This window comes from Aotus nancymaae, unplaced genomic scaffold (assembly GCF_030222135.1).
Source record: "Aotus nancymaae isolate 86718 unplaced genomic scaffold, 86718_ANA_hifiasm-v0.15.2.pri h1tg000040l, whole genome shotgun sequence".
NCBI lineage: Eukaryota > Metazoa > Chordata > Mammalia > Primates > Aotidae > Aotus > Aotus nancymaae.
Window position 1 is genome coordinate 33,412,317 of NW_026988454.1, and position 16,743 is coordinate 33,429,059.

A 16,743-nucleotide genomic window follows, 5' to 3' on the forward strand; every position below is an offset into this window, starting at 1 on the left:
TTTGTTCCCACACCTTTGTTTGTGCTGTCCCATCCAGAGAGGACACCCTTCTACCGCCTCCTCACCAATCCAAATGTTGCCAGTGTTTTTAAAAGCCTGTTCAGGTTCTACTTCCTCCCTGAAGCCTTAGCTCAACAACTGTGCCCACATTATTGCTTCCTCCTTTGTTTAAACTCTGACAAAACATTAGCTCTGTTGCATACTTCACATTTAGAGGTATGTGATATCAAGTTCCAGATCTGTTTTGTTGATGTCTGTGTTCTGCTCCTCAATTCAAATGTAATGTCTAGGAATCAATGAGTTAACAACTAGGGTAATAGCTTCTTAAAACAAATGCTCAGTAAAGACAATCTGTGTATTTATTTATTTATTTTGAGATGGAGTCTCGCTTTGTTGCCCAGGCTGGAGTGCAATGGCATGATCTCTGCTCACTGCAACCTCTGCCTCCCAGGTTCAAGCAATTCTCCTGCCTCAGTCTCCCAAGTAGCTAGGCTTAGAGGCATGTGCCACCACGCCTAGCTAATTTTTGTATTTTTAGTAGACAATAAAAATACAGTATATTGGCCAGGCTGGTCTCAACTCCTGACCTTGTGATCCCCCCCACCTCGGCCTCCAGTGCTGGGATTATCGGTGTGAGCCACCAGCAAAACAAATGCGCAGTAAATACTGTTGACTGTGATAAGCCCATCTAAGAGAGTCAATGGAAGACTTTTTTTTCTTCTAGATACAAAGGACAGGATTCAAAATTAGCATTTGCAAGAGGGTATTATATCCTATGATACCAGCCAGCCAGGGGCCATTTCCTAAAGCCTCACTAAAGCAGTTTGAGAAGCAAGCTTTCACTTCCCTAAAGTATTTTTTCTACTTTTGATCATGCAACTTGAAATATGAGAAAATCAACTTCCCTGGCTAATAGGAAACAAACATTTTGAGAATTTCTGTTGTATCTTAGGAAGAACTAATGACTTTAGCACAAATTGCTAAAGTGATTCATGGAAAGTCATGCAAATATTATAAACCAAAAAGGAATCAGAGAGAAACACATAGTTTATATTTTAGTTCTTCTCTATCATCATCAGAGTTGATTTTAAAATTTCAACTTGAGAAAGCTGACTTTTTTTAAAAAAAAAGGAAAAAAGTTTAAAAAATTATGTATATATGAATATATTTATTTTGGTGAAATTTTATATATATATATATATATATATATATTTTTTTTTTTTTTTTTTGAGACAGAGTCTTGCTCTGTCACCCAGGCTGGAGTGCAGTGGTGCAATCTCTGCTCACTACAGCCTCCGCCTCCCAGGTTCAAGTGATTCTCCTGTCTCAGTCTCCTGAGTAGCTGGGATTACAGGCGCGTGCCACCACGCCCAGCTAATTTATTATTATTTTTTTCAGATGGAATTTTGCTCTTGTTGCCCAGGTTGTAGTGCAATGGCATGATCTCGGCTCACCACAACCTTTGTTTCCCCGGTGTAAGGAATTCTCCTGCCTCAGCCTCCCGAGTAGCTGGGATTACAGGCATGTGCCACCATGCCTGGCTAATTTTGCATTTTTAGTAGAGACAGATTTCTCCATGTTGGTCAGGCTGGTCTTGAACTTCCGACCTCAGGTGATCGGCCTGCTTGGGCCTCCCAAAGTGCTGGAATTACAAGCATGAGCCACCACATGTGGCCTGGAATAATATCCTTTAAATAAGGATGAACTGGAATGGAGAAAAATGACCATAACTGCTTTTTCCCTCTAGCAATTCCACCACTATTCAACTGTTCAGTAACTGAAAGCAATTCATAGGCACAGTGGCTCACACCTGTAATCCCAGTACTTTGGGAGGCTGAGGTGAATGGATCTCTTGAGGTCAGGCATTTGAGATCAGCCTAAGCAACATGGTGAAACCCGGTCTCTACTAGAAATACAAAAATTAACCAGGCATGGTGGCAGGCGCCTGTAATCCTAGCTGCTCAGAAGGCTGAGGCACGAGAAACGCTTCAACCTGGGAGGCAGAGGTTGTAGTCAGCTGGCTACTGCACTCCAGCTGGAGTTAGTTGTGATAATGGCACGATGGTTAAACAACAAAAAAAAGTTGTCAGAAACACATTCTGAAGAAATTATAAGCCTCGTGTGGTGGCTCATGCCTGTAATCTTAGCACTTTAGGAGGCCGAGGTGGGAGGATTGCTTGAAGCTGGGAGTTTGAAACCAGCCTGGGCAACCAAGTGAGATCCCCATCTCTACAAAAAAAAAAATTTTTTTAAAGAAATTATAGATGAATTGTCATGATGTCTGAGATTTGATTTAAAATATTCCAGCCAAAAATAAGGCAAGATAGGTAAAAATAAGATTAGCAAATTATTGATAATTGTTAAAGCTAGAAAATAGGTACATAGAGGTTTATTGTACTGTTTACCATTGTGTATGCTTGAAGTCTCCTACAATAAAATATTTCATTCTTTCTTTTTTTTTTTTAATTTGTTTTTATTTTTTTAAAGATGGGGTTTCACCCTGTTGGTCAGGCTGGTCTTGAACTCCTGACCTCAGGTGATCTGCCCGCCTTGGCCTCCAAAGTGCTTGGATTACAGGTGTGAGCCACCATGCTTGGCCTACAATAAAATATTTTTAAATTGCATGTTGTCATTTTACTCTTCTTCTTATATCATCACTCAATCGTACTCCCATGGCATATATCCTATTGGAGAAATTCTCCTTGAATTTTCATTCCAGGGAAACAAAGAAGGAAAGATAGAACCAAAGAACCCATATGGGATTCAGCCAGGAGTCAAACTCCAGGTGCTGGTCACTTCTTTAGCTTCCAACTTCCTGCTAAGCCACAGGTGTCTCATGGAGACTTCATTTATTTATTTATTTATTTACCTTTTTTTTTTTTGAGAGAAAGAAAGAAAGAGAAAGAAAAAGGGGGAGAGAAAACAGGATTCTTGCTCTATTGCCCGGGCTGGAATGCAATCTAAAAATAGGTATTAAAAATCTCTTTTATGCCGATAATTGCGCTTAACAACGGAGACAGGAAGGAATAAGGGAAGAAAATAACAAACAAACAGCCAACCAATATTTCATTTAAGTCTGTGAAATGCTATGCAAATGCTGAAAAGTGATTTACTTCCAATTATGTAGTCACTTTCAAAATAGGTGTAATATGATACTGAGAAAAATGTATGTTCTGTGGACCTGGGGTGGAGAATTCTATAAATATTCACTAAGTTTACTTATTCCAGGTCTAAGTTCAAATCATAGATGTCCCTATTAATTTTCTATGTCGTTGATCAGTTGAATATTAACAATGTGGTGTCAAAATCTCCCGCTATTATTGTGCGAGAGTCCAGGTCTCTTTATAAGTCATTGAGAACTTGTCTTATGTATCTGGGTGCTCCTGTATTGGGTGCATATATATTTATAATCATTAACTCCTGTTGTTGCATTGATCCTTTTACCATTCATTATGTAATATCCTTCTTTGTTTCTTTTAGTCTTTGTTACTATTAAAGTCTATTTTGTGAGAGACGAAAATTACAACTCCTATTTTTTTTTTTTTTTTTTTTGCTCTCCATTTAATTGGTGAATCTTCCTCCATCCCTTTGTTTTGAGTCTTTGTATGTCGTTGCTTGTGAAATAGATCTGGATACAGCGTACCGATGGGTTTTGACTTTTTATTCAATTTACCTGTCTGTGTCTTTGATTGGGGCATTTAATCCATTTAAATTTAGAATTAATATTAGTATTTGTGAGTTCAATATTGTCATTTAATGCTAGCTGGCTATTTTGCCCATTAGTTGATGTAGATTCTTCATTATAGAGTTACTCTTTACATTCTGGTACGTTTTTGGGATGACTGATACTGGTTGTTCCTTTCTGTTTGTAGTGCTTCTTACTTATTGAGGCAGAGTCTTGCTCTTGTTGCCCAGGCTGAAGTCCAATGGCATGATCTTAGCTCATTGTAACCTCTGCTTCCTGGGTTCAAGTGCTTCTCCTGCCTCAGCCTTCTGAGTAGCTGGGATTAGGGGTGTGCACCACCACACCCAGCTAATTTTGTATTTTTAGGACAGGCAGGGTTTCACCATGTTGGCTAGGCCGGTCTCGAATTCCTGACCTCAGGTGATCCACCGGCCTCAACCTCCCAAAGTGCTGGGATTACAGGCCACTGCACCCGGCCAGGACTTTATCTGATAATAAATTTTCTCACTTCTGCAAAGTACCTAAAGCTTTACGAGTTAGTTATAGAGCATTCCCTTTAAACAGTTGGAGTATATATAGTTATTCAAGGATTTCTATAAACCTGTGCTTAAAATTTACTATATGGGCTCGCCAGGTAATTTGCTATGGATGCTTTGGTTCTTGAGAACCATGAAGAATGGTGTGATACTTGAATGATAATGACACAGAGAACAAGCATTCTTGAAGACCCTGATTTTATCAGGAGCAGCTTCAACATGGGGAAGATTTTTTTAATAAACAGTGATAAAGAATCATTCACAAGTAAATGAGACCTGTAAGAATGGCATTTGTTTTATACAAGAGACTCAAGGAGCCTGGCATGTTGGCTCATGCCTATAATCCCAGCACTTTGGGAGGCCAAGGCAGGTGGATCATGAGGTCAGGAGTTTGAGACCAGCCTGACCAACATGGTGAAACCCTGTCTCTACTAAAAATACAAAAATTAGCTGGACGTCCAGCTACTCAGGAGCCTGAGGCAGGAGAATCACTTGAACCAGGGAGGCAGAGGTTGCAGTGAGCCAAGATTGCAGCACTGCACTCCAGTCTGGTCAACAGAGCGAGATTCTGTCTCAAAAAAAAAAAAAAAAGCCCCAAGGAAACAAGGCAATTGGAGCTTAATGCAGGAAAAAAACCTCACATATGGCAATTTTCCCAAATAGGCATATAGTTACTGTAGAAAATCAATTAAAACTTTTTGGCATTAAAAAGTATTAAGAAGTGGCTAAGTCATAAAGCATTCTTTACTCTCATGGTATGTTAGATTTACAGGTGCTTAGGAACATTTTAATTACTCACATGTGGAAATAATGCTGGCTGTCCTCCCTAAAAGCTGTCCCTCAAAACTAGCTCCTTAGTTTGGTGACTATTATCTGGACCTGGCTTGGGAGCCCCTAGAGGACCAGTTCACTTGCCGAAAGGGATATATTCTGCGGCAGAGTGACCTCAATAAAAAGACTTTGAATCATCTTATTGGGAGCAGTGACAGGGAAGAGGGCTGGTTAACTCAGAAATGAAAAGCTAAGGTGAGACATAATAGCTACTTTGAAATATTTGAGATACTATTTTATAGAAGAGAGAGTAGACCTGTTCTTTGTAATTTAAGAGTGAGTTAGAACCAGGAACCAAAGTTTCAAGGACCCAGATTTCAATTCAACCTGTGAAGAGCTTTCTAACAATTGAAGTAGAACTTCAGTGGAGTATCCGGGACGGGATTCTTACTGAGCTTCTTAGTCAGGTAGGAGGGACATTTTACAGTGCTGCTCAAAATGTCATCCATGAAATGTTGCTGCTCCACACATTATTTTTCTTCTTCTTTCTTTTCTTCTTATTATTTTCATTATACTTTAAGTTCTGGGATACATATGCAGAATGTGCAGGTTTGTTACATAAGTATACACATGCCGTAATAGTTTGCTGTACCCATTAACCCATCATCTACATTAGGTATTTCTCCTAATTCTGTTCCTCCCTGAGCCCCCCACCCCTCAACAGGCCCTGGTGTGTGATGTTCCCCTCCCTGTGTCCATGTGTTCTTATTGTTCAACTCCCTCTTATGAGTGAGAACATGTGGTGTTTGGTTTTTTGTTCCTGTGTTAGTTTGCTGAGAATGATGGCTTCCAGCTTCATCCATGTCCCTGCAAAGGACATGAACTCATCCTTTTTTTATGGCTGCATAGTATTCCATGATGTATATGTACCACATTTTCTTTATCATTGATAGGCATTTGGTTTGGTTCCAAGTCTTTGCTACTGTGAACAGTGCTGCAATAAACATAGGTGTGCATGTATCTTAATAGTAGAATGATTTATAATCCTTTGGGTATACTTTCTTTTCTTTTTAATTTCTTCTATGTACAAAGAGCTAGCACAGTTTCTTTCATTGGGTGGATGACTTTGGTAATCTTTTCAAGGAAGATCACTTAGCCCAACGTAATGAAGTCTACCTCTAACTCTGAATACTAATGGAATTAGTATCCTTGCACAGATTCTGGATCAGATCATGCTGGTTGGAGCAGAAGCAACAAGAGTGAGAACCCTGGCCAAATTTTCATGAATGGCTCCTCTAGAGCTGCTATTGACTCATCTTGCTTTCAGGATTTCAATGAGGCAAAGAGGCAAAAGGCCTTTCCTTTTTTCTTAAGATTTAAATTTTATTTTATTTATTTCTTTATTTTTTGCCCTATTCTACCATGCTGTCAAGTTCAAGAGATTTAAATTTTAATAACTTTTTTCTTCAGTTTTACATCTACGATCATGTTTCCTATAAATGAAAAATGTATTACAATTACCAAAAAATTCCACTTGTAAAATGTAGACCACTTACATATGTATGTATCAAATATCTTCTGTTCCTATTCTGACAAACATAGGATGGCAATCTATTCTAGATTTTGTGAGATCTATCCATTTAACTTTTTTTTTTTTTTTGAGACAGAGTCTCCCTCTGTCACCCAGGCTGGAGTGCAATGGTGTAATCTCTACTTACTGCAACCTCCGCCTCCCGGGTTCAAGCGATTCTCCTGTCTCAGCCTCCTGAGTAGCTGGGATTACAGGCACGTGCCACCATGCCCAGCTAATTTTTGTATTCTTAGTAGAGACAGGGTTTCACCATGTTGGCCAAACTGGTCTTGAACTCCTGACTTCAGGCGATTTGCCTGCCTCAGCCTCCCAAATTGCTTGAATTACAGGCATGAGCGTGAACCACCGTACTCTGCCCTTTCAACAATTTTTTAAGTGCACAGTATAATAATGTTCTATAGGCACAATGTTGTATAACAGATCTCTAGAAATTAATCATCTTGCCTAACTGAAGTTTTATACCCACTGAATAGCAACTCAAGCATTTTCCCATTTGCCTCTTTCTGCAGCCCCTGGAAACCACCATTCTACTCTCTGTTTCTATGTGTTTGGCTATTTTATATACCTCATGTAAGTGGAATCATGCAATATTTTTCTTCTGTGACTGGCTAATTTCACTTAGCATAACATCTTTCAGATTCATCTATGCTGTCACATATGGTGTATTTCTTTCTTTTTTAAGGCCAAATAATATTCCATTGTATGTGTATACTGCATTTCTTTATCAATTTATCTGTCAGTAGACATTTATGTTTCTTCCTCATCTTGGGTGTTGTGAATAATGTTGCAATGAACGTGGTAGTTAAAATATCTCTTTGAGATCCCAATTTCTCTGATTTCTACATATTCCTTGATACTGGTCCACAAGAGAAGCAGCTTGTTGTGCCAGACTGTAAATTCATGCGCTGCTTCCTTAATCAATAGAGCTTTGCAGGCCTGGTACGCTGGCCCACACCTGCAATCCCAGCACTTTGAGAGGCCGAGGTGGGTGGACCACCTGAGGTTTGAGACCTCAGGTTTGCTGGTTCAAGACCAGCCTGACCAACATGGGAAAACCCTATCTCTACTAAAAATATAAAAATTAGCCAGGTGTGGTGGAGCACGTCTGTAATTCCAGCCACTCAGGAAGCTGAGGCAGGAGAATCACTTGAACCTGGGAGGCGGAGGTTGCAGTAAGCCAAGATCGCACCATTGCACTCCAACCTGGGCAACAGAGTTTTCTTTTCAAAAAAGAAAAACAAAAGCCTTGTTATAAGGAGAAAATGTCAGTGAAACTAAACAATGACTTAGTGTCATTCTTAAGTATTTTGATTATTGTTGTAATGGAAGGAATTTATCCACTAAGTAGTTAATAAAACTATAGAATATTCACAGTAATCAAATGATCACATTACAAAATATATATAAATGGAAAAGCAGGGTTTTTTTTGTTTTTTGGTTTTTTTCTAAGGCAGGGTTTCACCATGTTGGCCAGGCTGGTCTTGAACTCCTGACCTCAGGTGATCCGTCTGCCTCGGCCTCCCAAAGTGCTGAGATTACAGGCGTGAGCCACCATGCCCAGCCGAAAAAGCAGTTTTAACACTAAGATCTATATTTTATTTTATTAGAATATATTTGAAATCTAATATCACAGTAGTATAAAGTTGTTAAAAAAACATGGATCACTGCTGCTCTGTGGAAACTATTATATGAAATCAATTAATTGTATCTCAGTACAACCACTATGGAAAACAGTATGGAGATTCCTTAAATAACTAAAAGTGGATCTACCATTTGACCCAGCAATTCCACTACTGTGTGTTTACCTAGAGGAAAAGAAGTCATTATATGAAAAAGACACATGCATATGCATGTTTATAGCAGCTCAATTAGCAACTGCAAAAATATGGAACCAGCCCAAATGCCCATCAATCAATCAGTGAATAAAGAAAATGTTATATATATGTATATATATCATAGCCCTGTGAAACTGTATCATGTGTAAGGTGGCCAATTGTCCCGGTTTGCCCAGGACTAAAAGGCTTCCCAGGATATGGGACTTTCAATGCTACAGCTGGCACAATCCTGGGAAAACCATCCTAATTAGAGCACAGACATGCCATATGTACTAGCTTCATTTTACTGGAGTGCAATGGAGAGATATATATATTCTGTGGAATACTACTCAGCCATAAAAATGAACTGGAATCGGAGACCATTATTATTCTAAGTGAAGTAACTCAGGAATGGAAAACCAAATACCGTATGTTCTCACTCATAAGTGGGAGCTAAGCCATGAGGACGCAAAGGCATAAAGATGATACAGTGGACTCTGGGGACTCAAGGGGAAAAGCGAGGGGGGAAAGGGATAAAAGACTACACACATTGGGTCGACTACTACTATGGAAAACAGTGTGGGGATTCCTTAAAGAACTAAAAGTAGATCCACCAAGCTTGGGTGTTGGGTGCACCAAAATCTCAGAAATTACCAATAAAGAACTTATCTATGTAACCAGATACCACCTGTCCCCCAAAAGCCTACTGAAATTTTTTTATAGGCAGGTAGGTAGTGCCAAGAAAAAAAAGAAATTTCTTTAAAAATGAAAAAATACCTGACAGAAAAATGCTCAATAAATATTACTTATCATTTAAAAAAAATGGTCTCTGCACTAAGAGCCCCTAAGTTGACTAAATAATACATGTTCCATATGTACATATGCTGCTGTTTGAAAATATAAAGATTCTATTATGATTATAAAATAAGAATGCAGGCTGGGCGAGGTGGCCTACGCCTGTAATCCCAGCACTTTGGGAGGCTGAAAGGGGGCAGATCTCCTGAGGTCAGGAGTTCAAGACCAGCCTGGCCAATGTGGTGAAACACTGTCTCTGCTAGAAATATAAAAATTAGTCAGGCGTGGTGGTGCACACCTGCAATCCCTGCTACTCAGGAGGCTGAGGCAGGAAAATCGCTTGAACCTGACAGGCAGAGGTTGCAGTGAGCCAAGATCGTTCCACTGCACTCCAGCCTGGGCAACAGAGACTCTGTCTCAAAAAAAAAAAAAAAAAAAAGAATGCATTTAAAGTGCTACTGAATTAAAAGTAGCTTTTAATTAATATGTATTTTCCCAAGCAATATATACTAAAAGTATCATTTCTGTTACATGGAGATTCAAACACTTTTTATGTAGGGAGTGTCTTTACACTGATAAGTTTGCTAATAATCCGGGGCCTCTTCACACAGCTGTGCAGTTTGTGCACTGCACATAGCGCTGGGTGAGCTCCAGCCCTCATGTGCTAACCCAGCCATCAGCTCAGTGAAACTGCATCATGTGTAAGGTAGCCAACTGTCCCGGTTTGCCTGGGACTAAAAGGCTTCCCAGGATATGGGACTTTCAATGCTATAGCCAGCACAGTCCTGGGAAAACCATCCTAATCAGAGCACAGACATGCCATATGTACTAGCTTCAGCCTTGGAATCCTTTCTTTAGAACTATGAGCCTAAAATAGCTGAAATGGTGAAGCCATTTTTATATCACTTCTTTTCTCTTTATGTTTTAAAGGTGAGAGAGCCGTGTAATCCTGCCAACATCCTGACCAAGCCCGATCCAAGAACCTTCTGGACTAATGATGATTCAGGTATTATTGGAAAAATACAATTTGTTTTCTGTTATGTACAGGATGCATTCTATAGTAAAGCTCTACACAAAGGCAAGGTTTAGGGGAAAATTTTATTTGTTTGTTTATTCTTACCTAACCCAACACTTGAATACACTTTGCAATTATTATTATTATTTTTTTTTGAAACAGAGTCTTGCTCTGTTGCTCAGGCTGGAGTGCAGTGGCGCTATCTCGGCTCACCGAAACCTCTGCCTCCCAGGTTCAAACAATTTTCCTGCTTCAGCCTTCCTGAGTAGCTGGGACTACAGGCATGTGCTACCATGCCTGGCTAATTTTTGTATTTTAGTAGAGACAGGGTTTCACCACGTTTTTGCCAGGCTGGTCTTAAACTCCCGATCTCGGGCAATCCACCCGCCTCAGCCTCCCAAAGTGCTGGGATTACAGGCATGAACCACCATGCCCGGCCTTGCAATCAATATTATCCTAAAAGTCTTTTCATTATATCTTCTTTTTAGTATCTAAATCATATATATTAGAGCCCTTTGTCCTTTGTAAGTATGATGATTGGGTTTTCACATTTCTGTGTGAGACATGCCTCCTTCAAACCTTGTTATAATGTTGGCACATTACCTGCCTATCATTAAAATATATAGTAAAATCAGGTACAGCTTTGTGCATTGTGAAGCATACTTAAGTGTTGGGAAGAACGAAGGAATGAGCCTGTTTGCTGGAGTAGAAGATAGAGGAGTAGAATAAAGTGGGCAAATACCTGAGTCTAAGTTTGTCTTCTAGGGGAAGGAAGGGATATGAAAACCTAGGGTGAATCATATTTCAGAATACTTACAGGAGGTGGGGATGTCTTGCACTATTGATATCAGGGCCATACATCTAATCAGAATCAGAGGAATGCCACTTTATGAGATCGGAGAATATGCTTCAGGTTATAAGATTAGAAATTACACTTAGACAAAAGGTAGGGAATGCTCTCATAGGAAATAGAAGCTATTTAAACATTCTTTTTCATGCTGGGCGCAGTGGCTCACACCTGCAATCCCAGCACTTTGGGAGGCTGAGGAGGGTAGATCGCGAGGTCAGGAGATTGAGACAATCCTGGCTAATACAGTGAAACCCTGTCTCTACTAAAAATACAAAAAATTAGCCAGGCGTGGTGGTGCACACCTGTAGTCCCAGCTACTTGGGAGGCTGAGGCAGGAGAATCTCTTGAACCCGGGAGGCAGAGGTTGTGGTGAGCTGAGATTGCGCAACTGCACCCCAGCCTGGGCGACAGAGCGAGATTCCATCTCAAAAAAAGAAGATTCTTTTTCACAAACATACATAAGCCATGAGGCCTAATTGCACAAAGTAGACACTAGAAATAAAAGGGGAGGTGAAGCAAAAAGGAGCTAAAATAATTAAGAGAGTGATAGTAGAGCTTTCACCTTTTCTAATGAAATAGAAAACTTGTGCTGATATCTGATATTTGTATTACGCCTCACACTTTTACAAACGGTTCAGCAGAAATCTAATGTAGTGTTTACAGCAATCCCTTGAAATAGGAGGGACAGCCTTTTCCTTATTATGCCTCTATTAGAAAGGAAACAATAAGCTGAATAGGTTAGCTGCCATATCCAAAGTTCCCAGCCGGAAAATACCAAGGCTGGGAGAATGGAGAGCAGACTGCCCAGTTCTATAGCACACTTCCTAGGAAGAAGCAGCTTTCCTAGCAGAAGCAGCTTGGGCTAAATCTGCACTTTAATCTGTTCTTCATAAAAAGGAGTCAGAGACTGTGCCTATTAGCAGAAACAGGAGGACTTGAGAAGGAAAGTGAGAAACTCTCTGATTTTATTTTTTCAAAGACCAGGCAGGCTCGTGGTCTAAACGTTATCAATTTCATCTGTCAAATTTTTTTTGGTCTTGTTTTATTATGCCTTTTGAAGAAAAAAGAAAAACATAAAAGCAAATTAGCCTATTTACGCCATCATTTCAGCCCATTCGAAGTACACCACCACAATAAACAAGCCATCTGCTATTAAGATCTACAGCACATGTGTTATGAAGAACCAATGTAGAATGAAACATTACCCAAAAAACGTAAATGATTTTTGATATTATGTAAAGAAAATGGAAAGGGAGGGAAATCTGTACAGGACGGGTCTAGAAAATGGTGCTTCACCAGTGGCCCTTCAGGCTGCTCTGTCTATAAAATAGCCATTCTTTATTCTTTTACTTTCTTAATAAACTTGCTTTTACCAAAAAAAAGAAAGAAAGAAAGAAAGAAGAAGAAGAAAGGAAGAAAGAAGGAAAGAAAAAGAAAGGAAGAAAAGAAAGAAGGAAAGGGAGGGAGGGAGGAAGGAAGGAAGAGAAAGAGAAAGGAAGGAAGGAAGGAAGGAAGGAAGAAAGGAAGGAAATAGCCCGCCGTGGTGGGGCATGCCTGTAATTCCAACTACTTGGGAGGCTGAGGCAGGAGAATCACTTGAACTGAGGAGGCAGAGGTTGCAGTGAGCCAAGATTGCACCACTGCACTCCAGCCTGGGCAACAAGAGTGAAACTCCATCTCAAAAAAAAAAAAAAAAAAAAAGAAAAGAAAGAAAGAAAGAGAGAGAGAAAGAAAGGAGAAAAAATAAAATGTTGCTTAGACACTTTTAGAAGCCCAAAGAAATTATATTACAGCTGAATGCGGTGGCTCACACCTGTAATCCCAGCAATTTGGGAGGTCGAGGTGGGCAGATCACCTGAGGTCAGGGGTTTAAGACCAGTCTGGCCAACATGGTGAAACCTCATCTCTACTAAAAATACAAAATTAGCTGGGCATGGTGGCAGGCGCCTGTAATCTCAACTACTCTGGAGGTTGAGGCGGGAGAATCACTTGAACCCAAGGAAGCGAAGGTTGCAGTGAGCCAAGATTGTGCCATTGGACTCCAGCCTGGGCAATAAAAGCAAAACTTGGTCACAAAAAAAAAAAAAAGAAAGAAAGAAAGAAAAAGAAAAAGAAAAGAAAAGAAAGAAAAAGAAATAGGAGTAGAAATATTCAGATCTACTATTCTTTTTTTTTTTTTCTGAGCTGGAGTCTTGCTCTGTCACCCAGGCTGGAGTGCAGTGGTATGATAGATTTACTCATTTCTAAAACATTATTACTTTTCCTTCATTAGTAGGGTTACAAAGAACGGAGTGTCCCTCCTACAAGAGCTCATCTCATGAAGAGCTTCCCAGTCACCAACTTAACCAACTCATAAAGTAGGATCTATGTCTAGAGTAATTTTTTTCCCTTTTTTTTTTTTTGGCCTAGTTGGTCAGTCCATTACTATGAGGTTTTCTTTTTCTTTTTTTTTTTTTTGAGACAGAGATTTGTTCTTTTTTTAAAAAAACGGAAGAAAGAGAGAAAGAAAGAAAAAAAGAATGAAGAAGAGGAAGAAAAAGGAAGAGAAAGAGAGAGAGAGAATGGGAGTATTGCTTTCTTGCCCAGGCTAGAATGTAGTTTAGAAATGGGTATTGAAAACCTCTTTTATACCAATAATTATACTTAATGATGTAGACAGGAAGGAATAAGGGAAGAAAATAACAAACAAGCAGCCAACCAATATTTCATTTAAACCTATGAAATGCTATGCGATTACTGAGGAGTGATTTACTTCCAATTATGTAGTCACTTTTGGAATAGGTGTGAGGTGGTAATGTATGTTTCGTGTATTTGAAGTGAAGAATTCTATAAATGTTTATTAAGTTTTCTTGTTCCGGGTCTGAGTTCAAGTCCTGGATGTCCTTGTTAATTTTCTGTCTCGTTGATCTATAGAATCGTTAGCTCTTCTTGTTACATTGATCCTTTTGACATTATGTAATGTCCTTCTTTGCCTCTTTTGATCATTGTTGCTTTAAAGTCTAGTTTATCAGAGGCGAGAATTGCATCTCCTGCTTTTATTTATTTGTTTATTTTTACTCTCTGTTTGGTTGGCAAATCTTCCTCCATCCCTTTGTTTTGAGTCTGTGTATCGTTGCATGTGAGATGGGTCTCGATGCAGCATACCGATGGGTTTTGGCTTTTTGTCCAATTTGAATATATATGAGTTTAATACTGCCATTTGATGCTAGCTGGCTGTTTTGCCCAATAGTTGGTGTAAATTTTTCATTGTGTTGATGCTTTTTGCTTTTTGATATATTTTTGGAAAGGCTGATATTGGTTGTTCCTTTATATGTATAGTGCTTCTTTCAGAAGCTCTTGTAAAGCAGGCCTGGGGGTGGTGAAATCTGTAAGTACTTGCTTGTTCGCAAAAGATTTAATTTTTCCTTCGCTTGTAAAGCTTAGTTTGGCTGGATATGAAATTCTGGGTTGAAAGTTCTTTTCTTTAAGGATGTTAAATATTGGTCCCCACTCTTTTCTGGCTTGTAGGGTTTCTGCTGAGAGATCTGCTGTAAGCCTGATAGGTTTCCCTTTGTGGGTAACCTGACCTTTCTCTCTGGCTGCCCTTAGTATTTTCTCCTTCATTTCAACCCTAATAAATCTGGCAATTATGTGCCTTGGGGTTGGTCTTCTTGAAGAATATCTTTGTGGTGTTCTCTGTATTACCTGGAGTTGAATATTACCCTGCCTTGCCAGGTTGGGTAAATTTTCCTGAATGATATCCTGAAGAGTATTTTCCAACTTGGATTCATTCTCTTCGTCACATTCAGGTACATCTATCAAACGTAAATTAGGTCTTTTCACATAGTCCCATATTTCCTGGAGACTTTGCTCATTCCTGTTTATCCTTTTTTCTCCAATCTTGTCTTCTCCTTTCATTTCACTAAGCTGGTCCTCGACATCTGATATCCTTCCTTCTGCTTGATCAATTCGACTGTTTAAACTTGTGCATACTTCGCGAAGTTCTCGTGTTGTGTTTTTCAGCTCCGTCAATTCACTTACATTCCTCTCTAAATTGTCCATTCTCATTAGCATTTCGTCAAACCTTTTTTCAAGGTTCTTAGTTTCTTTGCATTGGGTTAGAACAAGTTCTTTTAATTCACAGAAGTTTCTTATCACCCATCTTTTGAAACCTGCTTCTGATAATGGAACACACTCGTTCTCCATTAAGCCTTGTTCCATTGCTGATGAGGAACTGTTCCATTGCTAATCCCCTGTAGAGGGAGAGGCATTCTGATTTTGAGTATTCTCTGCCTTTTTAGGCTGGTTTCTTCCCTTCCTTATATATTTATCCCTCTGTTGTCTTTGTAATTACCAACTTTCTAACTAGGTCTCTGAGCAGATGTCCAACTTGTTGATTCCCAGCGCAGAAATCTGAGCCATCCACTGCGCTGGCCAAAACAGCGGTGTTAAGATTGATGGTGCTTTTCTGCCCGGGAATCTCCGGACTCTGCACTAAGAACTGCCATGCTGAGGCGCCAGCAAAACTGCCGTGTCGGCCACAAGAGTCGCCCTGGCGACCCGTGGGGCTCCTCCACTGGGAATCTCTTGGTCCGTGAGCAACAAAAATTCGTCTGAAAGTGTGGCGTCCTCTCGTTCTCTGTGCTTTCACTGGGAGCTACAATCCTGAGCTGCTAATGATCAGCCATCTTGGATCTCTCTCTCTCTTTTTTTTTAATCTCCACCTCTAGTGGTCTTTTGGTTCTTTTAATCAATTTTTGCTTTATATATTTTGAACATATTTCATTATTAGGCACCTATGTCTTTATGATTATTATTATTTCCTGATGAACTGATCATTTTATCATTAGGAAATTTTTTTCTTTATCTCTGGTAGAAGTCTTTGTTTGAACTCTATTTCTTCTGATAGATTTAGCCAGTCCAGTCTTCCAAAACCTTGTTTTCACATGGCATATATTTTCTATCCATTTTCTTTCAACCTGTGTCTTATAGTTAAAGTGCCTATCTTATAGACATCATGAGGTTAGGTTTTCCTTTTAAATCCTATCTAACAATCTCTGTTTTTTACTTGGGATGTTTAGACCCTTTGTACTTAATGTAATGACACAGTTAGATTTAACTTTACTATTTTGCTATTTGTTTTCTATATGCCCCTTATCTTCTTTGTTTGCTATTCTTCCTTTCCTGACTTCTCTAGAATTATTTGAATAGGTTTTAGAAATTAATATTAATTTACCTGTTGACTTTCTAGTTATACCCTTTGCATCATATTTTCAGTGGTGCTCTGAAGATTATAATAAATGACTTTATTTTATTTTATTTTTGAGACAGAGTCTCAGTCTCTTGCCCAGGCTAGAGTGCAGTGGCACAATCTCAGCTTGCTGTGACTTCCACCTGGGTTCAAGTAATTCTCCTGTCTCAGCCTCCCAGGTAGTGGGATAACAGGCACATGCCACCCTGGCTAATTTTTGTATTTTTAGTAGAGACGAGGTTTCATTATGTTGGCCAGGTTGGTCTCGATCTCCTGACCTCAAGTGATCCACCCGCCTCGGTCTCCCAAAGTGCTAGGATTACAGGCGTGAGCCACTGCACCTGACCTATAATAAATGACTTTAAATTTTCATAAACTATGGTAAAAATTTTCAAACAATGTAGGTGTATCTATCCCCACTCTACTCTCATCTTTTATATTATAGTTGTCATATAT

The 16,743-nt window shown here is 39.4% G+C and overlaps 1 protein-coding gene and 1 non-coding gene across 2 annotated transcripts in view; both read left to right on the forward strand.

Annotated features, from left to right (window-relative positions):
• SGK1 (serum/glucocorticoid regulated kinase 1) overlaps nucleotides 1–16,743 on the forward strand; it is a 151,905-nt gene that overhangs the window by 101,429 nt on the left and 33,733 nt on the right. Inside the window, exon 3 of the mRNA XM_064360662.1 lies at nucleotides 10,123–10,198. Within this exon, the coding sequence (XP_064216732.1) occupies nucleotides 10,123–10,198 (76 nt within the window). The remainder of the gene's footprint in view (nucleotides 1–10,122; nucleotides 10,199–16,743) is intronic.
• Nucleotides 10,717–10,820, forward strand: LOC135268601 (small nucleolar RNA U13). The gene has a single exon (XR_010336904.1). It is a non-coding gene; the product is annotated as a small nucleolar RNA U13 (small nucleolar RNA).